Source organism: Acartia tonsa, chromosome 5, assembly GCF_053477335.1.
Source record: "Acartia tonsa isolate MP-2025a chromosome 5, ASM5347733v1, whole genome shotgun sequence".
Classification (NCBI taxonomy): domain Eukaryota; kingdom Metazoa; phylum Arthropoda; class Copepoda; order Calanoida; family Acartiidae; genus Acartia; species Acartia tonsa.
The window spans coordinates 31,714,900-31,740,935 of record NC_137264.1 but is presented as its reverse complement, the minus strand read 5'-3'; the positions used below and the strand labels follow the sequence as shown (position 1 = coordinate 31,740,935).

Genomic DNA, 26,036 nt, shown 5'->3' with positions numbered 1-26,036 from the left:
ATGCTAGTGGAAAATTATAATCTCAGAAATTCAATAATTTTCTATTGCAGAAGGTTCATATCAAATAGACAGGATACTCCAGCTGTCTGGCTATTAGGAATAATTTGATTAGTTAATTTATCAGTTGGACATTCACTTCCGCATATATATCACATTATTCATTTCTACACGGAGCACTGTAAAGATTATCGTAAATATTATTGAATGTTTTCATCGGAGGATGTTCTTATCAATGTTTTCAGTTGGAAACATTATCAGGATAACAGATCATTTGAATAATAATTAACTAAACTAGAATATTTTAATAATAGATTCGTAGTTTTTTAAAAATTTTGTTTGAAGATCTCAAAAAATGTTGAAATTTAAAAGATTATCAGGATATCAAAACATTTGAAAAGAACTGACTTAACTCGAAGTTTTAAAAATTAAATTGGAAGTTTTTTTTTAACATTAAAATCTCAAAACATAGAAAACCTAATCTTCATGGTAATTTCTAAATCTTTCTAGATCTTCTAAAAATGTTAATGTTTCAACTATTTTGTAGTGGGCACATAACCTCAATCTTCAGAGCTGCATATTATTACACTAAGAAGATAAAGTATAGAATTGAAAACCTCAAATCATTATTGGAAAATTGAAGAAAAGTCGCACATGCGCAATAAAAAAATTATAACCAACTTGAATTGTACGATTGTCTTGTTTGGACAAAACTGAAATAGTACTTTTTTAGAAAGAACATATATCTAATTTGCCAATATCATAATTTTTGACCAAATATATAAAATTTAATACATTGTTAATGGTCGAATGCCAGTCGGTATGGCATTCAGTGAATTATAAAAAAAGGCATTAATTTTAATAATATATCTGAATAATTTCTGAAATCAGGCAATTTTACTAAAAGCCATATTGACTTTTGGGAATTTCAAAAGTTCCAATTTTATTTCAGCCTAGCCAGGCAGGTCGTCTACCTGGATTCTAATCTATACTTTATCTTCTTTGATTATTACAACAACACAAGCTTTGTTTTTATCTTACACTCAAAACTAGGGAGAGAGCAGACATTGGGATGTTTATTAAATTGGTCCACAAATTTTAATATTTTCTTATTTGTTGGCTTAAAGCTTTGAGGACTTAATTGATTGGTTTGTTCTTTAAATTGTGTGTCCGAACGTTTCAACCACCAATTGTAATCTACAGAAGGGATAATTTTGTGAAAATACATAATGGATGTCCATGAATTTATCAACAATTGTCTCATCCCTTTAGATTCCTGATAAAAAAAACTATAGAAGGGAAGCTCCACAAATGAGACAGACAGACCAACGAACATTTACGATAGATAAATACATTTATTTAAAAGTTTGAATTAAAGTGAAATAACTGCAATTTGATTTTTGAAGCACTGAAAAATGTCATGTTTGAGGTTATAAAAATACGTCAATTATCCATATATTTTTTAGGGGTTTCCTTTCCCACTTCTCCTCACATCCCTCTGTCGAAGACATATCTTTATGACGTCACACATGACACTTTCCAGCACTTCTAATTTTTTAAATTCAGGATTCTTAATGAATGTACCATGGACCAAAAGTCTAATGGACTATTTTTAAACTATTAGGTCTTTTTGCGAATAAGTAACACAATTTGCAAATATGATAATATGCGAAAATGATTGCACAGATATTTCTTATTATATTATACATATGCGTAATACAAATAATATAAAAATAATAGGATAAGAATTTTTGCTTTCACAAATAATTACAATAAAATATTTTGTAGTCCAGCTTTTCTGATTGATTTTAAAAAGAAATATTTCAGTACGAATACAAATAATGCTTCAAAAAAACTATAACAATTTTTGGATTTTTTTTATAATATAAATACAGTAAAATATTCCACATTGATAAAATATTAAATATGATATTTTGTTTGAGTTTGATAGTTTAAAAAGAAAAATTCGCTTCATCTGGAATAAACTATTTTTAGGTTTAAAGTAAGTAATATCTAACCCTTGATCGTGACCCAACATGATGCGCATCCTCTCGTCGTCGGGGAGGTGATAGGTTGGAATCTCTTGTCGACATCACGTCAAAACTATAGACGTTAAAATTTGTTCCTATTGCTGCTATGTCAGGTGCGCTACATCAATAGTAAGAGTAGGGGGAATGCCTTAGCCCAACAGGCACAACTCATTACCATGCACAGTTATGACTTCTCAGAAAAAGGTCGTGCAATAAAAGGGTTGGTTGTAAGGTAAGGTAAGTAATATTATCTTTGTATTGTAAAATGAAATTAAGAAATTTAGAAGCGTTCTACGAATCTACATTTCATTAACAAAATCTTAAAAAAGTACATCCTTGTTAAGAAACCTGTATTCAAGCATTTTGCTTGATCTTAAGCTACAGAAACGGACATCCACTTTTATAAAAAGATAGGATATATATATATATATATATACATATATTTTATATAAAATTTAGATACGAACTTTAAAATAAATGAAGCATTCAATTACATATTCTTTTAAACTTAACGAATATTTTATCCAAGAATCAAGTAAAATATAGATTAGCATTGCTCCCCTTTATTTTTATCACTTCTGTAATTAGATAAGAACTGACTCAAACTGACTTTTAAATTTGTTGTAGGCCCATTGTTTATTAGAAGCACAGTTACTCTAGAGTTATAGTATGTTAGTACGTTCGTCCATCTGTCTCTATATACATCACTATTTTGTTCTCTAAATGGACATTAAAAAAATTCTTTTTTTATCTAACTTTTACCCAACCAATTATACAATGTTACCATAGTTCATGGGTTCAAATTCCTACCGTAACTGCACCAAAAATAAAGACATTGAAAAGGTCGTACAATCAATAGGTTGTCAGAAAGTTATTGATACATATACAACACTTTAGAAGAATGGTTATTATGATTCCTTTTTTCTGTCACTTTATTCTTGACTTTTAAAATTAATGCTGTGCTACTTATGGATACAATTGTACTTTTTCTGAAACAAAGCATTTCTGTAATTAGGGTAGGTCAGTCAGTCAGTCAACTTTACGATAAGATGTGATTCTCTCGTCTGCTATTCAAGATAGATACCCAGTATTTATTTCCAGTGAAGATTTCAATATTCTGTGTGCATTAAGTAATTACATTGTTTTGTACGTCTGTAAATAGTTCATGCATTAAAGAACTTTTTTTGCAAATACTCTTTATTTTTTATGACAGCTGAACATCTCCTTTATCACTCATAATGTTTGTCTGTTGTCATCCTTGTTACCCAATATTTAGCCAAGCAGAACGTGACAAGTAATTATCAATCAAAACAAGTACAAATATTTTGACAAGTAGCTCAACCATAAAAACTAATAATAGTCAGATAAAGAGAGGGGAAAATGAGTTGTTTAATATACTAGTATCCAAAGTTTATGATAACATTTTCTTTTTTGTTGAATCAACAACTTCTGGGACTTTGGTGAATTTTGATTGGTTGGTTAATTAGCTTAAGTGTTCAAATGTTTCAAGAACTAACAAAAAAACAGAAGTGGTAACTCTGTCTATCATCATTAGTAATTTACATCAATTTCAAGCCATTGTCTTATCCATTTTGTTCCCTGAATAATAGTTTACATAGAAAAGGACATAAATGTCTTTAAGGAAATTAATTTTTTTTTATCATTATTATACATAGACTTATGGCATACCTTATCTATAGAAACCTTATCTATAGATACCTTATCTATAGATACCTTATCAAATTCAAAGCAATCCATGTTTAAATTATTATATATAAGTCATTATACAATAGAAAAATATTAGCTTACTCGGACGGAAAGACGTTCGGACTAACCGTAGATATAGAGTAGCTACGTTATTAAAATGCAGTATGGCATTTGATTTGACTGCAGGCTACTTATGCGAATAATTTTATTTTTTAGTTTTATCGATTTCAACAAAATTGTAATCCCAAGAGTTAAATATAAGAGTTAAATATTATTCATCTTTTTCATAATTGGTAATATTTTGTTGGCAGCTAGTTTCTTTAAGAGATGAAAAACACTCTCTGGCAATTGCTGCTTAAAAAAACAAGTATTATGTGGGTTTATCAGATGAAACTAACATTAGGATATTTATATTTTCATTGTTTTATAGTTTCTGTTTTTTAGCCTGAAATTTAGCTTCATGCTTATGATAAGCATTAGATAAATAAAACCTGAGTTCTAAAGGGATAAGACAATGTATGATAAATTCATGTATACATCCCCAATAATGATAAACAAATTAACCCCTTCTTTATATTACAACTAGTGGTTAAAACGTTTTGACACTCAACATTATTAACCAACCAATCAAAATTCAATAAAAATCCCAATAGTTGCTAAGCCAACCAATATATTATTATAAAACTTTGGGGACTATAGTAATATAAACCCCAATGTCCCCTCCCTCCCTGAATAAGACGTTATTTGATTTAAAGATACTTGACCTTACATTTTAAATCAATGCTAAATGACAAAATTTCTGAATATTTGGTCTTGAAATGATATTTTATCTGCTTAATCAAACAAATCCTAAAGTGATAAATTGTGGTATGCGGCAGCTCTGGACCATGCAGAAACCAAGACATTATAGTGATGCTACGCACCTAGTTAAATCCTGTTATTCTACAATTATGAAGCCACCTGAAAAGATGTCAGATAACGGTACTGATTTTATCCCTCAGTTGTCCTGCAAATGGAGGGAGGGGTGTTAACCCTCCCTCTCCCATCTTAAGCACCGGGACCTTCCCCTTCAACCACCAAGTTATCAGCACCACCTCAACCCTGAGGATAAAGGATCTAAACCTGCCCCCACACAGACTGTTGTTGTCACAAGTAATCATCAAACCTTCCCTCTTTAGTACCCAGACCTACCACTCAACCCCTCTATGCTTATCTACCTATTGTGCTGCTCCATGGGCTATCCTGCCTGCCCCAGACAGGGATAGCCATCTACCTAACCATTGCAATTATCTATGTTTTACTGTATGATTTATCTTTAACCATCCTTATTCCTAATCCATATGTATTTATATTATGGTTAACTGTATTCTTAATCCCCCCCACCCTTTCCAGGGATGGGGAATCATGATTGCCCAAACTGACTATTGTATATGTATTATAATGCTTTTATGTTATGATCATTTATTCCTATCCATGTAGTTATTGTTTGTTGTATATAACTTTAGTATCCTTCACACCTTCAATAAAGTGACAACTGAAATAGATGTTGATTCTTGTCTAGTGAATGCTAGAGAAGCATAGCTTCTCTATAGTAAGGTGTCCACGTCTGTTCACACTGCCGTAGTCTTTATTCGAACTCTGGTGTCTGCCATTTACCCTAGGCGGATACCACAACTTTGGTGACAGCTGTGTGAGATTACGGCGAACCACAAGTGTAGAGCAGACGCGTATCTGAGGCTAAGGTACTCCCAGCAGTGAATCTGGCAAAACTGACGCAAGCAACCTGAATTACCCACCCTGGACAGCAAAGTTTAACTCTGCATCCGGCAGTTGTGGAAGCGAGACAGCGAAATTTGACGAATAACCGCGAGCAGCGCTGATATCTAACGGAGAATTGAGCGCCAAAAGGGCTGAAACAGGCCTGCGGACCGGCTGAAACAAGCCAAATAAGTGTAAACGGCTGGAAATAGGCCAATTTTACTGCAAGAGATAGCAGGATCCGAACCAGTGGCGCTAGCAGGACGGGACATTCCCTGCCACCATCAGCTGGATTTGGATAAGCGGCGCTAGCAGGACGGGACATTCCCTGCCGCCGATAGGCTGAAACACGCCACATAGCTGCAAGCGGCGCTAGCAGGACGGGACATTCCCTGCCGCCGATAGGCTGAAACACGCCACATAGCTGCAAGCTGCGAGCCAACATACGAGTGTAGTGCACCAGAACAGAGAAAAACTACGTCAACTCCAAGTATCCTGAGAAGCTACAACGCAGCCACCCATCTAGAAAAACAGATATTATGTTACATTGCAGGGATTACCACCCTGATGTGATGGCCAAACAATAGATTTATGAGCAAAGCTTGGCAAACAAATTGTTGTGTTGTGATAAATCTAAGAATAGAACAGGCTTGGATTATTGTGTATTGTGATAACAGCTAAAAATAGAACAGAGTTGGTAAACAAATCTGTTATGCAATTGTGATAAGGACAAAAATAGAATCTAGATGTAATATAATAAAGATCCTGATATACAATCAAAACATCTCAAGCCCACAGCACAATAACAATACACCCCTTATTCCAAGGGAAAGGGAGAAGCCCCTCTCCATTGAAGGCAAATACAATCAGGGTGATATAATAGATAAACCTAGGATTAAGAAGAAAAGGCACTATTATACCAGCACCCAGTTACCTCCCTCCCTCACAGGGGAAACGGACGGAGTTACCCCCGTCCCCTCACGCGCTTCCCCCTTCCTACCCACACAAGACTCAGTCCGTCTGTAGTGTGGGGCTAGCGATCGGACACACAGAGCATCATTCACGGGTAGCGCAACAGAGTGCGGAAAATATCATAAATCCAACGGACGAAGCAGACCAATGAGAGAGCGAGTTGAGGGGTGAGAGCGCGTTTTCCCCGTGTGCGCGGATTTGACGGTGCGGACGCGCGTTGCAAGGACAGGAGATTTCACACACACACACACACACACACACACCCACACAGGAGAAGGGCCATTCTATAGCATACCTCAGAGATATTTTTTTAGGAGAAAAAAACTTGTAAGCTCCTCCCTCCCTGTCTACAGTGTGATAAGGAAAACTAAACCAGTTCCTTAAACCTGCTCAGACCCTCAACATCTTCCTAGCCTGCCAACCCTACTTCAAAGCTGAATGGTTAGTGAAACAAATATATGTATATATAAATACCCAAGTGATAAATGAGGTTGTTTTTTTTGTATCATGGGTACAAGTAAGTGAATACTAACCTCACCAAACAACACTGGAAACTGATATGGTAACTGAACAAAAGTACGCCCACCCTGTGGACATAGCCTGACTTGCTGCCCCACACTGGGCAGTGGTGGTGTGTACCTGGACCATCGACCTTCATAGTTGTGAACTATATACAGAGGAAGCGTGATTTTTTTGAAGCAAGGAGGAAAAGCTAGCTAGCTCTGGGGATATTCCTATACACGTATATATATATATATGGGCGTGTAGCCATGTATATATATAGGTAACCTACCTATCCATATATCCACTAGCGGATACGCTCCTAGAGACATCTGTGATACCTAACATATTCCCTGTTACCTTTAAGCTAAGATCCGCTGGTTACCACAGAAATCAAGAGCTATACTGGAAAGGAGAACAACTCAGGCTCAACAGTTAAACAAGACGCTGGCACCAACAAACCAACCCCCTACTACTTATCATGGGGGCGCGCCAGCCACAGAAACTCTTGAGCCAGGAGGACCGAGCCTACGGCTACATGGACTACCACCCTAATTACACAGCTATAGTATTTATACTAGGGGTGAGCCGGCTCGAACCTCCTTGCGGTGCGGCTACTCTACTCTGCTCCTATATCTACAAGATACTGCTTCTGTTATTACTTTGGCCTACTGTGTTGAGTACAGTGAACATCAAACACATGCCAGGTCACAGACCCCTGGTCCCTGAGATGCCCTTGTCTGGAAGGGCGACTGAATGTCCGCTGCACAGCTCCTGTTCAGTTGGTGCTCAACGTCCGAGAAATAGCAATACTGGACTGGGGGTTGCTGAACCTGTAGGTGTCCTCCTGGGGGTGTTGAACGATGCAACTGAGCCTAATGAGAAGGTGACAAGCTTCAGAGACTTAGTGGCCAGCCCCAAGATGGACACTACTCCCAGAACTGAGATTTCAAAGGGGCCCAGCCCTAGGGCCAGTACCACCTGTTTCTGGGGTGGAAAGGTCCTCCCTGGCACTGGCCTCACCAATCTGGAGGATGGGGAGCTGTCCCAGGGGAATAGGCTCTTCACCCAGATGCCCGACGCGTACCTGGGGGTGGGGGAGCCGCCACCCAAGCCTCCCTGGGAGCCCCCAGGCATGGAACGACTGGGGACCGGCCTAAGGATGGGGACTGGTGACCTGCTGCAGTGGAAGACTTTACCCAGCACGGAGGGAGCAGGGTTGACCAGCAGCAGTGAGGCTGTTCCCCCACACTCCAAGACCAGATGCCGCTACTCTGTTGAACCACTGCACATGTCCCAGCCAAGTTCCCCCATGCTGCTGAAGATGGAGGCCCACCAGGATGCAGAGCTCCAACTAGGAAAGTCAATAAGAAGGCCACCCCTTGCCAAGACCAGAACCACCGCAGGGGCTCCCCACCAGCAGCTGACGGAGCCTGGCAGGGACGCAATACTAGCTGGCAACTCTGGCCCAACTCAGGTGGCTACCAACAGTCTGCTGACAGTCCGGAATACAGTTCAGGCTACCATCAGTATGGCATCTTCTGGGCCTTGCTGGTCCACCTGTGGGTACCTGTCCACACACTGGCCACAGGTACCCCCCAGAGATCATAGCCCCCTTTCCGACTGGCACCATCAACAGCCTTTGCTACCAACCACCTGGCATACCCAGAGGCAGGATCCCTCGTGTGGAGAAGCACCTGCAGAAGCTAAGGCCGAGGCTGGCCTCGCCACCCAGGGGAGGAGAGCCGCTGTTGGATGGAAGGAACCTGTGTGTATGGGGAGGAGGCTGAATGTAACCAAGGAGCCACCACAAGCAGCCCAGCACCGCCTGACCCCTAGTAGGGGAGACCCTGTTTGTCAGCTGGTGCCCCAACTGGAGGAGGAGAGACCTGGCAGGTTGATACACCCTGGGGAAGCCGGCCTGATGGGACCCAGCTGGACGAAGGGGCGCTGCCGCTTCAACGGCCACACAGCCGCCAAGTGTAGAACCGGTTGGGACCGGGCAATGAAGAAACACCAGGCCGCCCAACAACCTGCAGGCAACCAGTCTGCCACCCAGGTCCACCTGGAGGGAGATGCCCAGCCGTCACCCCAACTAGCTGCCGCCGCTGGGGCCGCGGCTACCCAGGAGTCTGTGTCTCAGATTGGGACCATGGTGGCCAGGATCAACGTGCTGGGAGGAGCGGCTGAACCCAACCGGGTTGGCCTGGACCTCCGCCGCAACCACAGGGGACCGGTGTCCGTAACCCCTGTCACCCCCAGCAAGAGCCGAGGGGCGCTACCCAGCGCCACCGGGACGGTGTACGGGGAGGCCCTGGCGGCCACCGAGTGGGAGAGGCAAGAGGCGCTAGCCAGCGAGTCTGAGTCGATGTATGGGACGCCAACCGGCGTCGCCACCTGGAAGGAACGAGAGGTGCTTCCCTGCACCACCAAGCTGATGTCTGGGGCGACAACCGTCGCCGCCACCTGTGAAGACTGGGGGGTGCTATCCAGCGCCCCACGCTGGTGCCTGGGGCGACAACCGTCGCCGCCACCGAGAGACCTGGACCCCTGTGAAGACTGGGGGGTGCTATCCAGCGCCCCCACACTGGTGCCTGGGGCGACAACCGTCGCCGCCACCGAGATACCTGGACCCCGGAATGAACCCGCAGCCCCAGAGGAAGGGGTGACACCCGTCACCCCCAGCCAGCCAGAGCCCCCAGCCAGCAGGGAGAGTCCAGCTGTCCCTCACCCTCAACTGCATCCAGCTGTCTACCTCCCTCAACCAAGCCAGGGTAATTGTATTGCACTGGTGTACCAGGACGTTTGGGCTGGGCCAAACTTGCCTGCGCCCCCTGCATCTGCCCCAGGAGCCAGGGTATCAGCCATTACCAGCCAAACTGAAGAAGCTTTGACCGCTGCCTGGGGAGTAACACAACTAGATGCGCCAAGTGCCGAGCCTAACCATAGAAGTAGAGGATCCCCAACAATTATGTCTACCCAAGATGGAGACAATGTGCCTGGACCCCTTCAGGCTAGGGGAGGAAATCCGGAGCCTTCTGCCTCCAGTCCACTAGCAGTAGTGTCCGTGGATGGGCCTGTCTCCCAGCCAACTAGAGCGGAGCCACCCTTGCAGATCCAAGACAGCCTCCGGCATCAAGGGTGGACTGTTACCTTTCCCTACCCCGCAGGTCGGATTGCCATGCACCACCCTGCCAATGTCCAAGAATGAGCCTGAAGGAGGCAACGCTCCTACAGTATGGCAACCACCACCTGCCCGCATTGACAGAGACCCTGGAAGCCAAATGAACCTGACCAGCCCCGAGGGCGAAGAAACTGCGCCTGCATCCAGTAGCCAGCCTGCCAGCAGCAAGGTGACCAACACGATGGAGACCACCAGCCCAGTGGAGAAACCTGCAGAGGTGTCTACCAGGCGGCTGTTGGTCCAAGCCCCCTCAGGTGCTGTGCCACCCCTGGAGGTTGCCAGGGTGGCCTCAGAGGTACACATCCAACGGCCAGAAGATCCAACAGGACCAGCTACTCCAGCAGATATAGCCGATTCCGTTAGACCTGGGGAGGGCTGGAGTCCACCACCGTCCAGCAACTGGTATCCTGGCGGACCCATTCCACAAGGACAACAAACTTAAGGCCGCAACCACTGTCGGAAGTCTGGCGGTGCAGACAACCCCTCCAGCCTTCCGAGGGGAGAGTTGTGGTATGCGGCAGCTCTGGACCATGCAGAAACCAAGACATTATAGTGATGCTACGCACCTAGTTAAATCCTGTTATTCTACAATTATGAAGCCACCTGAAAAGATGTCAGATAACGGTACTGATTTTATCCCTCAGTTGTCCTGCAAATGGAGGGAGGGGTGTTAACCCTCCCTCTCCCATCTTAAGCACCGGGACCTTCCCCTTCAACCACCAAGTTATCAGCACCACCTCAACCCTGAGGATAAAGGATCTAAACCTGCCCCCACACAGACTGTTGTTGTCACAAGTAATCATCAAACCTTCCCTCTTTAGTACCCAGACCTACCACTCAACCCCTCTATGCTTATCTACCTATTGTGCTGCTCCATGGGCTATCCTGCCTGCCCCAGACAGGGATAGCCATCTACCTAACCATTGCAATTATCTATGTTTTACTGTATGATTTATCTTTAACCATCCTTATTCCTAATCCATATGTATTTATATTATGGTTAACTGTATTCTTAATCCCCCCCACCCTTTCCAGGGATGGGGAATCATGATTGCCCAAACTGACTATTGTATATGTATTATAATGCTTTTATGTTATGATCATTTATTCCTATCCATGTAGTTATTGTTTGTTGTATATAACTTTAGTATCCTTCACACCTTCAATAAAGTGACAACTGAAATAGATGTTGATTCTTGTCTAGTGAATGCTAGAGAAGCATAGCTTCTCTATAGTAAGGTGTCCACGTCTGTTCACACTGCCGTAGTCTTTATTCGAACTCTGGTGTCTGCCATTTACCCTAGGCGGATACCACAAAATAACAAACAGTTTGTTTTTCATTTTTTTTGAAGTTTAAAATCAAAGTTATAATTAATTGATTGTAGAATTTAAGTTTAAAAGAAAAAGTATAATCAAGTTTTATATGTAAATACGTTCATATTAGGCATTCTGTATTCTAAATTCAAAACATATTTACGGTTATATCTAACTGACAATGGTTCTTTATCGCATCGTATTATAGACAGCTTTACACAGATTTCAAAAATTTAATATCCGTGGAAAATTGTCTGTAATGCTATACATGATTTTATTTTATTATGGATGAGAACTGGTTCTTATCCAGCAGATATTAATTGGTTTCGAAGCCATACTGGAAAAATATTCTGTTTCAATACAATTTCACTGAGTTCATGATTTTGAATAATTATATTGGAATAATTTAGACTGAATATTAATAAATTAAAACATAAGTGCTTTGGCAACAATGCTGGTTTGAAGGACATCAGAAGCGAATCTACACTATAATTTGATATTTTGTGCTAAACTTTTAAGAAACAGCTTATAAAAAATGACTTCATACAATACAAATGACCAATGATAGGCCAGTATATATTTTACCATTGGTCAATTACAATGTAAACAGTCCTATCATTGATCATATGTATTGTAGGATTTTTTTTTTATTAGTTTCTATAATCTGCTTCATTTTTGGCTTTAACAAACCTTAGTGCTCATTGTGATTATCATTAGTGATTATCATGTTTTTTTTTTTTATTTGTAACCATTCGTTAAAATTAAACAATGGAACACTGTGAATTGGAATTATCAAAAAAACATATTTAAATAATGATCAACACAGTTTATGACTTTAACAAACCATTGAGAAGTAAAAAAATACGTGTCCCATAACAGTAAAAGATAATATAATAAAGTGTCCAAGATGATTTTGGGTTCAAGGTAAGCTCCTGTAGATATAGTTTTTCCAGGTCTCTAAGAAACTTCTACATGCCTGCAATCTATATTTTAACTTATTTTGAAAATGGAGGAGGGTAGTTCAGTGCGCTAAAACAAAAAAACTTTTAAATGAATGGTCTTTTTAAAATTTCCATTACGTCACTAAAAAATTGAAAGCCTACGCTTTCCCAGACATTAAAATCCTTGTTATTGTTTAATTTTTTTGACATAAAATTCATTTTTAACGTAAATTTATATTTTAAAACAACTATATTCTTAGTCAAATTAAAGTATATTAGACAGGGGTCCCCTGATAGGTAACTGCATATTTTAAATTGATTCTATAGGAGTGCATCTGACCTGATTTAAACTTACATTTTAAAACATTTACTCTGTTTAATCTCTTAAAATAGAAGCTTTTCACGACATCCCTCCATAAGGAGCGTTTCTTCCTATTTTTAAACTGGCTTTTTATAGGTTATTTTAGGTTAGGTTAGGTTATATTGTGTTAGGTGATTGCCCCACAGGGTTAGGTAATTGGCCCCGCAGGGTTAGAGCCCCCCGCAGGGGCTAGAAATAGGAGAAAAGCTACTGTGAAAAATACAAAGAATCGCTCCTTATGGAGGGATGTCGTGAAAAGGACTATACCCAATTAATGTTTTTTGCTTTCTAAAACTCAAACGGCGTCCAGCGGCAAAACCTCTACAGAAAGCGCTGGAAAGTGTCATAAGTGACGTCATAATAGGAGGAAGGGAAACTTCTAAAATAGATATGGATAATAGACGTAGTGCTTCCTCTATATCTTTAGATAAAGCATTTATATAGATAAGAACTAAATTAATTAGACCTACAAAAATATAAATAGATTGCTTCGCTAGTTCAAATATGCGCACAATTATAGCAATTGTTGGGTTTACATCTTGATACAAAGTTTTTTTTAATAAAAAAAGTTTTCAAGATAACAATAATAAAGATAAAGTTTGTACTCTACCTGAAGATGATAATTTGTGAAAATAAACATAAAAAGATTAGTTTTCATAAAAACAGATATGCCTTTCAGGGGCGTCCAAGCTTTTTTATTTGGGGGGGGGGGGGGGGTAAAATTTTGAAAATAAAAATTTTGGGGGTGCTCCCCCAAATTCATTTGGGGGGATAATTACCCCATTACCCCCCCCCCCCTTGGACGTCTATGATGCCTTTTTAAAATAATAAAATACTATTTTCCTTCGCACAAAGACATACAAACGCCTAATATCGTCTAAATTTTTTATATAATTTAAACTACGATTAGCAAAATTTCTTCAAACAGACACAAACATCCTTCCACCTGAGAGGATAGACATTAGGGTTGGGCCGGATATCCGGTGTGGCCGGATATCCGTCCATTTTCAATATCCGGCCGGATACCGGATATTGAAACTATCCGGCCGGATATCCGGCTATAACTTTTTTTATATTTTACACCAAAAATCTCTGCTTTTTAAAATTTTAAATGGCTATAATTTTCTTATTATTGAAGCTAGAAGAACATTTTTTGAATATGTTTATCTTTATGTAAATTTTATTTATGAAATCTCAAAAGTTTATTAATACATTTTTTTTGCTACTTTAATATCTGGTAATTTAGCCGGTTATCCGTCCGGATATCCGGCAATTTGGCCGGATAACCGGATATTTGCCGGATATCTGGCGTTGGCCGAATATCCGGCCGGATATCCGGCATTTGAAATCAGCCGGATATCCGGTATCCGGTATCCGGCCAAAAAAGTATCCGGCCCAACCCTAATAGACATCCTATTACTGCACAAAACAATTGGAAATTATTTCACTGAAAAATCATGTATTGTATCGTATTATATCCAGTTTTCTACGAATATATGAAACACAATATAACAATGAAAGACAATATGTGACACACAGACAAACATTATGGAAACCGTTGTTTTGGAGATACATGGGTCTGGCCATAAAATTGGCAAGAAACATGGGAAGAAGTAAAAACTAGATATCAAAAATAGCTACTAAAATTCTGAGAAAAAAACAAGGATAAACATCTATGATTAGTAGCACGGAAGATATCAAATAATTACCAGTAGCACTATGAACAAGGATTATAACATCCATCAGTAGTGAAGCATAAAAATTCATTTAATGGACCAGTGGACAAAGTGAGTTATACAGAAGATATTTAAATGAGAAAGAAAAGAATAAGAGAGAAAATATCCAAAACTCAAGAAAACACGAAACCTTTTCCAATAAGGTTGACAGACAGACAAAATAATGCGCATATATCATAGGAATCTTTACTTTTAATAAGCAGCCGAGAAAATTACATTTATACAATAGCGTTGGCCATCTTACGTACAGGCAAAGTGAATTTTAGAGTAGCTTTGCTTATAAAAGTAACAAGTCTAAAATAGGTGGGATAAAGGATTTATTTTTATAAAAATGAGAATAGGCAATTAGGATAAAACAAAAAACTTAACAAATAAATAACAAATTTCGGCATTTTTCTTTTTAAGGTATGAAAAATTTGAATTATTATTTTTTCAATAAAAAATGGGGTATTCCTGTCCAGTTTTTTGTTTAGGAATGAATATTTCTTACCCGAGGGAATAAATGATGGACCGATAGGTCATCATTTATTCACGAGGATAAGAAATATTCATTCCTAAACAAAAAACTGGACAGGAATATCATTCTCATTTAAACATAAAACTCATTTTTTTATGCTAAAATGTGGTTTAATTTTGGTTTTTAATTTTCATTTATTTCCCGGCTATGATCATTTATATTATTATTTTCTTTCTTTTAGTAATTAATAAAAATTATAAAATCTTCCAAAAAAAATTAAAAATCTTCTAAAATCATACCAGGGATATAAATGAGATACCAGGGAAATAAATGAATATTTACATCCACTATTTAAGGGGTTGTTTATATGGGAATGAAGATTTAACGATTTATAACAGCATGAACAGCAAAATACAAAAATAGTATTTTATTAATTTAAATACATTTTTGAGGGAAAAAACATAAAAATTGAAAAGGAAAAAAAACAGGAAACTAATAAATAAAAAAAATGAATTCATAAATTGTTTGGTGGTTTATAATTTAGACAATTAAATAAAAAAATTTATTTTGGTGCTTTCAGTTAAATGTAAATGGCATTTATGGCAGTGAATTTAATTCATCTACAAATGTTAATAAAATAAACTAATGGTAAAATCATAGTATTTTCAATTTAAAAAAAAACAACTATAGCAAAAACTTGCTTTTGTTATTCATTTGTATTTTACAAATATTATGTTAAAAAGATTTTAATGAATTAATACATTCTTGAAATACATAACCTAATTTTGATAAATAAAATATTACTGAAAATATGTAACTATGTTATTTAGAGTTTTGTAAAGAAATTGACAGAATATTTTTTGGTTCCTTAGAAATTGGTGGCAACTTTAATCTACACTGGACCAAAAAACAAACTAAATCAACAATTTCTTTTTTAAGCTTATGTTAGGTAAAGCCCCGACGGGATATAGCCCCATAGGGGATGCAGCTCCCTGTGGGTGCTTTAAACATGTTTGATTTTAAAAAAAATGAGGTGGTGTAGAATCCGCAGAGATTTTGAGGGATATGTCAATGGACGATTAATTTAAGTACAACTTCAAGGAAGATAAACAAAATTATTCTTTCCATAGGATAAAACTATTGGTTTAATCGTTTGGACACTCTTCTTAATAAACCAACTAATCAAAATCAAATAAAAGTACCCAAAGTTATTAACTTTGGGTACTAGTGAATGAACAGTCCAATGTTCCCTCTCCTCGGCCCTGGGGTTCTATTTTTCACTCGTCAGTTCAAGGGTTAATAACAAATTATTGAAATACTTGAAGTTGAATATTTCTTAAGAAACAATATAAGTCAAGTGGAGAGAAACACAAATAATAAAGGCTAAAAAAATAAAAGCAATAGTAATGCCATTGAAATAAACAATTAGAACAGCACTTTTACATCTTTTACAATACATCAAATTATTATATCACAAAATAAGTTTTAATTATTAGAAGAATTTTTTAAAAAATTGAGCCATGAATTAATTTTATACCTTAATGTTAAATAGTAGTATTATATATCCTTACATAATAAAATGATATTTCATCCTTGAAAGCCCTTAAGTATATTATTTTCACCTTTTAATTAGCTATAACAAAATTAGCTAAATAAAATAAGCTAAATAAAATAAGCTAAATAAAATAAGACAGACAACAAAAAGCTTTTGATATTTTTTTACATTTAGTTTTGTTGAGGTTCTAAACCAAATGAAAAATAGTTTTCTTTATTCTATAGAAAAAGCTGATTAAACAAAAACCGTAAAATAAAAAAAATCATATTTGTAATATCCTTGATTAAAAGTAAACCATAAGTTTTTAGATGAAACATGAATACCAAACTTTTTCTCTCTCGGGAAATCTTGAAATAAAATAAGTAAGAAAAACTTATTTTGTGATTGATAGAATATTGACACCAGACGAAATAAATATAACCTACAAGATAAAAATATATAATATTATATATACTATAATAATTATTATGGTCATCATACAAAGACTTTACAATTATGTACCGTTAATAAATAATCTATGAATCAAAATTTCCATACTGAGTGGGGGGTGTGTCTACACCCCTCTGTCAAATTTCCTTTAGCACATCCCTCTTTGAACCAACTTTAAATCTTGAGAAAATGCAGCCAGATAAATATTGATTTTAATGTAGAAAAATGTAAAGTTTTGTGGGATGACCAAGCTGATAAAATATAATAATAATATGATCAGGTTTTTTGTTGACTGAGATTGACTAGCTGTTGCAGTACTTGTTGTACGACACACAGCATTCTTTCCGCGCTAATAAACTAAAATAAAACAAGCAATTAGACAAAAACAAGGATGAAAACATCTTTTATATAGGAAAGCAAAGGACTAGACAAACGGACAAAGTGAATTTAAGATGAGCAGTCATAAAAATATTGAGAATAACATATAAATAATGAAAACTTTATTTATGTCTTTTGAAGCATGACAGAGAGACCGACGGACCAAGTAAATTATAAAAATAAATGCTTATTAGTACAGGAAACCCTCATCAATTTTTTTGGACTTTATATCTTATATAGCAGCTGAGAAAAGCATGCTGACGAAAGTTTTTAATTGCATAAGCTTCTTTAACAAGGTGAATAATCAACCAATCTATGATACCTATTTTGACTTCTATATTTTCAGTAAAATTTTAGTTGTATTGTAGGATGTTATAGATGGCACAGTTCACTCGAAGCGACAGTAAGAGAAAAAAAAATTCCCAGACATAAGGCCAACTGTTTCTAAAATGTCCCAATGAACATATAAATTTTGTGGAAAAACGAAAATCTTAAAATGAGGCCTTTTTGAGAAAATTATATCTGAAAAAGTCAATTTTCATCCCCTAGAAGTTACCGCATAATTATGACAAGAAAAACAAAGATTATTTATTCAAAATTTTGAACAGGTTTGCTTTTATAAAGTTCTTCATAAAACCACTTCTTAAAGGAGTTAATTAATGGCTATTTTTATCAGTTGCTTTGCTTAGGTCACGGAAATTCAGCCTTAAATAAATCATACATATATAGAGAGGTTTTTATGAAAGACTTCATAAAAGCAAAGTTGTTCAAAATTTTAAATAAATAATGTTTGCTTTTTAAGATTTTTGTTTTTCCACTAAATTTATATGTTTATTGGGACATTTTAGAAACAGTTGGCCTTGTCTGGGAAATTGTTTTCTCTTACTGTCGCTTCGAGTAAACTGTGATGGGTTTCCAAATAACTATAACTTTTTATAACCAATCAATATCAATCAGTATTTGATTTATCATCAAACTTTTCATAAAATTCTTATTGGCGTATCAAAAGCCAAATATGAAAAAATTAATCCTTCCATAGATATATTTCTATTCTTATGATATAAGTTGCACTGTGTTAAGTAACCTAAAAATTTATATAAAAATCTACGAAGTTTTATATATACGAAAATTCCAGATATTCTAATACAAAATTATTTCAATGAAAAATTTAATAAACTTTTAATGAATTTATTGATTCTTAGTTACTTTTTCTAATTTTTAAAAGCGCAGCTACTCTAAGTAATATATAAGACGCAGGGTGTTTGTCTAAAGCTCTTTCTAGTGCCTATAAAAAGGGACTAATTTAAAACTTTTGGTCAAAGTATCCCGAATTATGAGAGTAATGGAAATGACGTCATTCAAGACCCTTAGGCCAAATTTTTTTTTTATTTTTCCCCTTTTATAGGCACTTCTGCTTATCTCACTGTAAATACCGAAATAACACACTAAACACTGAACTAAAATAGATTGTAATCAGGGACAAGTGAAAGCAAATCTAACACACATAAAAAAACTTGTAGAATAGTTCCGCTAGTAAAATTGTACACTAACCTTGAGCAATAATGAAAAGCGTATCGTTTGAATAAATCAGGACAACTTAACCCAGTCTGGAATACAAAATAAAATTAGATACGGTTCCAAAGGATATGGATTAAAATAATATCACAATGCTTTTCTTCCATAATAAGAACCAGGATATTTTATAACACAGCATCATGCAAAAACAGCGCATTCAAAGATGTAAGAGATGCATTTTTTAAAAATCGCATGCAGTGAAGTTGAAATGATCAAGCATCTATTGATTTCTTTTTTGATGAATAAAGAGGCAGGATGGTTTTAGACTGTATATAAAGATGTTGGTAACTGTAGATTGTTTGGATTCTATTAACATTAAAATCTTCTATTAGATCAGGAATGATTGTTAATTATTTTGTTAGGAACAATAACACTCCTAAGGGTCAATGCATTTACAAATGTGAGTGGGGAGTAATGGCTCCTTCTTTAAATCAGCCCCGTAAGTAAACTCCTGCCAGGCTAATCACTGTGTACTGTATGCTGTAATAATATATTTCCAATATTCAAACCTGCAAATTCCATAACAACAAGTAGACATATGTACTGAAAAAATTGCAGGTACCTAATGACCCACCATGCACTTTGTTAAAAAATTATTGAACCTGTTTATAATTATCTGTGCATTTTGAATCTGAGGTTGATTTCCTAACAGTGGTACTAGTTGTTCTAGTTGTTACCACTGCAGACTTGTTCTTCGTAAACCTTGATGAAGATTTTTTTCTTGAGTTGAATTTGGATTTTCTGTTTTCAAAATTGAATCAGAAACTTTAAATAATTGACCTTAGCTTAAGATTATTATTAAAAATCAAGATTATTCAAAATTAATCTTTTTTATATTTGCATAAAAAGATATATGATGCATTATATATCTGCACCGTTTTTATTTCTGTTGTTGACCTTATTAGATTTGACTAACTACACTATATCTTGCTAGTTAGACTCTAGTGTTTACCCCACTCACAATCTGAATCCATTCATCTACTCCTTTGACCTTATGGAGTTGCAAAACAGATTTACGCAACTTCTTACTGTGATACGGATAAACATTTACTTAACGCGAGTCTAGCTAACAAGTGTAACTACAGTTCTAGAATACTTATTTCTGAAACCGTTCTTGCCTTCGATTTGTGAAACTCGACTGGGAATTTGTGTTGAACGACCTTCGAACTGTTTCTGAAAATAAAAATCGATCGTATTGAATAGCTGTGGTGCATTCACTCAATCCTAATTTGTGCCACCATAACCCTCTGAATTCCTTTTAAAAAGATAATATTTCTAAACAAACCTATAATGAGTATAAAAATAATAAAAATTGGTTGATCTGAGATACCTGGGAAACCTATATTTTTTTCTGAGAATATGTACGTGCTAAAATTACTTTAATATATTGAATATATTTTTAACAAATATTCCAAATGATTTGTGTACGATTTTGTCCTTTAGATAAGCAAACTAAAATACATGACATAAAAGCTCAAAAATCTAAGTATATAAACATACTTTATTTCATAATTTTACTAGTATTCATAAGTTTTATAGAATGTGCTTGTCTTTGTTTTTAAGCAACTTTGGCAAATTCTTTCTTCAAAATTACAATAATAGTTATTTCTCCCATGGTATTACAAACAGCTTTCCGCGGATATAAAATGCACAAGCCTAAGATTAAAACCATTTTTTTGCCCTGAGATGCCGAAATCACGGGCTAAAAACTGTTTTCAATCATATGATAGTTTATCATTTTATTCGTAGAAAATTGGATATGATACGATGCTAGACATACTTTTATCGAATGTATGAGAACCGGTTCTAATCCGCAGGATGTTGATGGGTTTCGAATGAATACTAGAAATGAAGTTGGAGACTTTTTTCAATTTAAAGACTTATCGTCAAACCTTCCAATTATTTTTGGCGCGTCAAATGTTTTGTTAAAGTCCAGAAGACGTAAATTCAAAAGAAATTATCTGTAACCTTGAGAATTGTTTTTCCAGTATAACCTCTAAATCGATTTATATCCACTGGATTAGAACCGGTTCTAAGCCAAATTGAAAAATATTATTTTTTGTATATATATGTATTATTGAATTTGTTTTTTAAATTAATAAAATAGAAATTTGAAAATTAAAATTACCGCGGAAAGATGTCTAAAATACAGAATTCAGAAGTAATAAACGTAAAAAATGAGATAATGTTTTAATTGAAATTTTAGTCATTGCCTTCGAATTTGCTCATAAACTTCATATAGCTACTCTTACCCTTGAAGTCACTCACCTGAAGAAGTACGACGCAAAGTTGTTTACCCGATACACCTCTCCGACAGAAAATGCCTTGGGTCTTGTATTGACTTATTCATATAAATATCAAAGTGACGAACAGACAAAATGAGCCTAAATATAGAGTAGCTGTGCTTCTACCAATAACCTACCTGGCGTTGTGATGCTGTTAACATTAGTGTTGGGTGGATAATAATATGTTGTCACGTCATTATTGATTATTGTCTGGTGCAAAATTATTTTCAAATTTCAATTTAATTTTAGCATAATTAAAATTCATTTAAACATCATTTGATTTTACAAATTATTTTCAGTAAAATTTCAATGTAAAATCACATTAAAATTAGATATATCCTATTATATAAATTAATAAGGATTTTTTTGTCTTAGGATATCAATAACTATTTAATCAATTAAGTTTTCCTTCTTAGTGATGATTTTCATAGGTCCTCAAATGGATTTAAGCCATGTATACTTTTTAGATTTAAGCCTTGGGATGGCTTTAGGCTCTTTTTCTGCAAATTAGTAGCCGTTTTAATACAAAGCCTCTAGATGCTAAGAGATGCAGCAGTTAGTCTGATATAAAACTTAAAAACCGAAAAGAATTGTAAGAGAAATATTCTTTATTTTATGTGACGAACCATTAAAATAAAACAAGTTATTTTCTCGTCACAAATTCATTTGAAACTTGACAATTTCCTTGGTTGGTTGAATTTTGTTGTTATTATTATTAAAAGTTGGATTCGAGCTTGTGAATGTTCTTGTACTTGTAAATGTACTGGTTGGTCTGAAAAATAATAAATTTATTATAGGAATAAGAAATGGTGATCTTTTAATAAATATTTCCAGTATCGCTCCGAAACCGATAAATATTCGGTGGATTAGAACAGTACTGAAAAATTATGTATAGCATATTTTTATATCCAGCTTTCTACGAATATAAAAATTGTATAATCTCGGGGCAAAAAAAACTGTTTTAATCTTATAATTGTGTATATCTTTATATCTGCGGAAAACTATTATCGTATCGTATCATAAACAACTCCACGGAGAGTACAATTATAACTTAATTCTAGTTTTGTTAGTCCCCGAAAGTCCGGGATATCAAAACTGGTATTTATCTAATGACTTTTATTTTATCATTCGTGAAAAATGTATAATACATTACGTTACATGATTTTTCAGTATGGTTGAAAACTGGTTCTAATCCAAATATTAATCTGTTTGAAGCTTTACCGGATAAATATTTATCACTAAATATTTTTGTAATAAAATTATTTTACGATTTAAACTGTTGCCATAAAAGATCAAGAATATTTTTTATTCGCGTAGCATCTCTATAAATGTTTCTCAAATTGTACATGCATCCATAATCAGCGACTTGATCTTATATATAATGTCAAGACGTTACAAATCTTCAATTAATTTTGTCCGACTGTATGTATAATTTAATTAGCTGTGCTGCACTTTCACACAAAGTACCAGGTTGATCACTGATAAACCTCTCCTCTTATTTTTAAATCAGTTAAAAATAGAGGGGAGGGAAAGCGTTTTATTTTTAGATCTCTGGCTCCAGAGGTTAATGCCCAGCAATGGTTAGATATCGGAACTACCCCCCCCCCCTCAATTTAATTTTTCTATTTAAATAAGGGGAAGAGGGTATCATTGCTTTACCAGGACTTTGTGTGAAATCACCAGCTGTACTTTGATTGATTTCAATATCTCCCTAATAATACAGTAACAGGATGTCTGTCTGTCTGTTTGATTGTACCGAAGGATTTCGCTAACCGCTGAACCGATAAGGTTCTTCTGCACAGGGTAGCTTCATCTAATTCTTGGGAACTGTTTTGGGGAAAGGGAACTACCCTACCAAAGAAATAGAAAAAAATTTCTCTCCCCAATATTTTTCTATTTAAATCTAAAAAAAATGGGTTATCAAATTCAACTCCTCTCTCCTCAAGTGCCCCCAGAGACCTCTACGTGGCGTATCCGCTAGTTAAAAATAAAATGAGCAATTACCTGTTAAAATTGTTTGAAAATGTATTTCCACTTCTGATAGGAATATCAAACCTTGTGTCAAAACCAGTGTCAACTGTTAAGCTCTTCTTTACTAAAACAGGGATAATTATGCAGGGATCTAAAGGGATATAACAATGGCCGATTATTGTACATCCAATGATTATACACAAAATTAAACCTTCTGCATATTAAAATTTGTGGTTGAAATGCTTAAACACACAACTATATTAATTAACCGATCTAAATTCACTAAAGTCCTCAAAGTTGTTGGGCCAACGAATAAGAAAACGTAATTATAAAATTTTGGGGACTAGTGTAATAATCAGCCCGTTGTCCCTTTTATCTCTCTGATAATTATATCCATAAGAAGCGAAACAATAACAAGCCAGCAATATTATTAAGACAAAAGTTTAGTAATATGTAACATGTCATAAGAGAAAATTAAGTGGGCATTGATAAATCTAAATAAAAAAAGTAACCGGACGTCTATATCTGTGTGTCTATCTATGTGTTTGTACCCAGATTTATCGTTAACCTCTAGACTGTTATGGTTCTTCTTTATAGTGAAGCTTCTCATAGGTCCATATAAGGTTTATGACTATTTTGGTTTAGGGTTTCTTTACCCTCCCAAAAGAAATTGCTCCAGATATCCCCCACCAATTTTTTTTTTAAATCTTCTTTTAAATTAATAAATTATAGAATAATCACTGAGAAGTTATATTTTCCTCAGTAAATAGGTATACCTATTAAGAACATTTGTTTACCTATAATGTTACATCATTTCAACTTGTATTTTCGATTAAAGTAGAATTTAATAATAAAATTGTTTAATTTTAAGATCAGCACTTTCAATTAAATCTAAAGTGCAGTTATAAAATACAAAGTACATTGATTTTGCATTACTTAAATACTTACCTAATGAGTTTGTAGTAAAGGGATTGTTTGAGGGTTTCGTTACACACTGATGATTCAAAAACAATATTAGTTTTCTGCTTTATCTTGAAACTAGCGGCTGCGCCTCAGGGGGCTTTGTATTTAAGTGATAAGAATGAGAAGAAAAATAGCCAAAAACCATCACTAGAGTTAAATTTAAAAATGAAATTACCTAAAACCATTCCTGATCATATGCAAATCTTCCTTAAAATAAAGAACTTAGGTAGTCAGTCAATGAAATCTTAAGCCTCAAACAAAAAAAAACCTGACTTTGGACTGTTCTTTTAAGAAATCTAGGCCTGGTCCTTTTCTTAGGTAAATGCATAACACATTCTTGAAATATTACCTTATTTTACGGAAAAGATTTAGAACGAAGAATCGAACCCATGACATTTTGGATAACTATGTTTCGGCACTTTTCCTCAAAGTACCATGAAGAGCCCCCCCCCCCCCCCGCGGGGATAGGGCACAACACAGGGGTTAGGCATAGTAAAAAAAATCCCTCCCCCTTAAAATTATTTCTGTATAAAAAATGTCAACAAAATTTACATAGGCTTCTAAAAAAATATGTTTTTTATTTTATAAAGGGTAAGGGAAGAAACAAATAGATCCGAAGGGGGTTTTAGGCTACTTTATCAATCCTCGGATACAGAGCTCCTAGATGCTAGGGCTGCACAACAAGTAAGGAAAAAAGTATAGCCAACAAGCGTAATAAATCTAAAATAATAATTGATAAAAAACCCTGCAAAGGTTTCGTGATACAACATTACTAAAAAGAAACGTGATCGGTCTCTTTAATTTTTTTTACAAATATCATATTAGGAAAGTTTTATATAACACAAATTTGATATTAGGAAAATGGTCACAAATTTTAAAATAAATCAAAAGAAAAATGTATTTTTCTGCTAAAAATTTTATGATTGTATCTGTAACTAGCGGCTACGTCCCTAGAGGCCTCAAAGGGCACTTGAGGAATGGGGGAGTTAAATTTGATAACCAATTTTCTAAATTCTTTTTCTAGGGGAGATTTCCCTTGGAAGGTTGGTGGTACCCTTCCTCAAAATAGTTATAAACCTTCCAAGTACCTATTAGAAGCTGCTTTGTAAAGGAGAACCATATCGGTTCAGCGGTTAGCAAGATCTTTGGGCACATTCAGAGAGACAAAAATACAAATAAACATCCTGTTACTTTAATATAAACTAGCGGCTTCGCCCCTAGCCTCTAGGGGCTTTGCCCTAAGAGGTATAATTACATCTTCTATTACTTACCCAGCAGAACGGATCGCAAATTTTCGCACCTACCCAGCAGGAAAACATTTTCTCGATTAAATAACGAATTCGCAAAATTCGTAAAAAAAAATAGTCTAATGTGTTCTCAAGAAAATTACTACTGGTGCTGCTCATAGTCTAATGTGTTCTCAAGAAAATTATTTTTTTTCGGGGGGGGGGGGAATTTTCATTTTTTGGGGGGTTAGGTGTGTCCCACTCCCCAAGAAAATAGCTTAAAACCACCACAGGACCAATAGGTAGATACCCTGAAGAATAGAATCCGATCAGTTCAGTGGTTACCGAGATCTTAAGGGACGGACAGACAGACAGACAGACAGACGGACAGACGGTCAGACGGACAGACAGACATCAAGCTACTTTGTATTATAGATATTTAAATTTTCCGCTAGATAAAATATTTAAAATTTAGACGAAATGTATTGTTTTCCTGAGCATTAATGCACCATTTACCATCTCCGCATTCTGACCCTTCGGCTGCTGGCCTGTAGGATAGGCAGCTCCCTATAACAAATTACTTTTCATTCAGATGTTAGCCTCATAAAAATAAGTTAAATGTCTTTTGAAACATATAATCAAGGCTCGGCAGCCGCTTGTAATTGTCAAATTATAACTTTAAATTCAGCTGGATGT

General features: G+C 35.9%; 1 protein-coding gene across 1 annotated transcript in view; it reads right to left on the bottom strand.

Moving 5' to 3' along the window:
- Positions 1–15,075: 15,075 nt before the first annotated feature.
- Positions 15,076–26,036, bottom strand: part of LOC145319284 (A disintegrin and metalloproteinase with thrombospondin motifs like) — a 40,943-nt gene continuing 29,982 nt past the window's right edge. Inside the window, exons 21-28 of the mRNA XM_080161326.1 lie at positions 25,838–25,907; positions 24,100–24,149; positions 23,185–23,275; positions 21,867–21,952; positions 21,318–21,392; positions 20,014–20,068; positions 18,872–18,927; positions 15,076–17,299 (exon numbers count right to left, since the gene is read on the bottom strand). Of these exons, the coding sequence (XP_080017452.1) occupies positions 18,918–18,927; positions 20,014–20,068; positions 21,318–21,392; positions 21,867–21,952; positions 23,185–23,275; positions 24,100–24,149; positions 25,838–25,907 (437 nt within the window). The 3' untranslated portion in view covers positions 15,076–17,299; positions 18,872–18,917. The remainder of the gene's footprint in view (positions 17,300–18,871; positions 18,928–20,013; positions 20,069–21,317; positions 21,393–21,866; positions 21,953–23,184; positions 23,276–24,099; positions 24,150–25,837; positions 25,908–26,036) is intronic.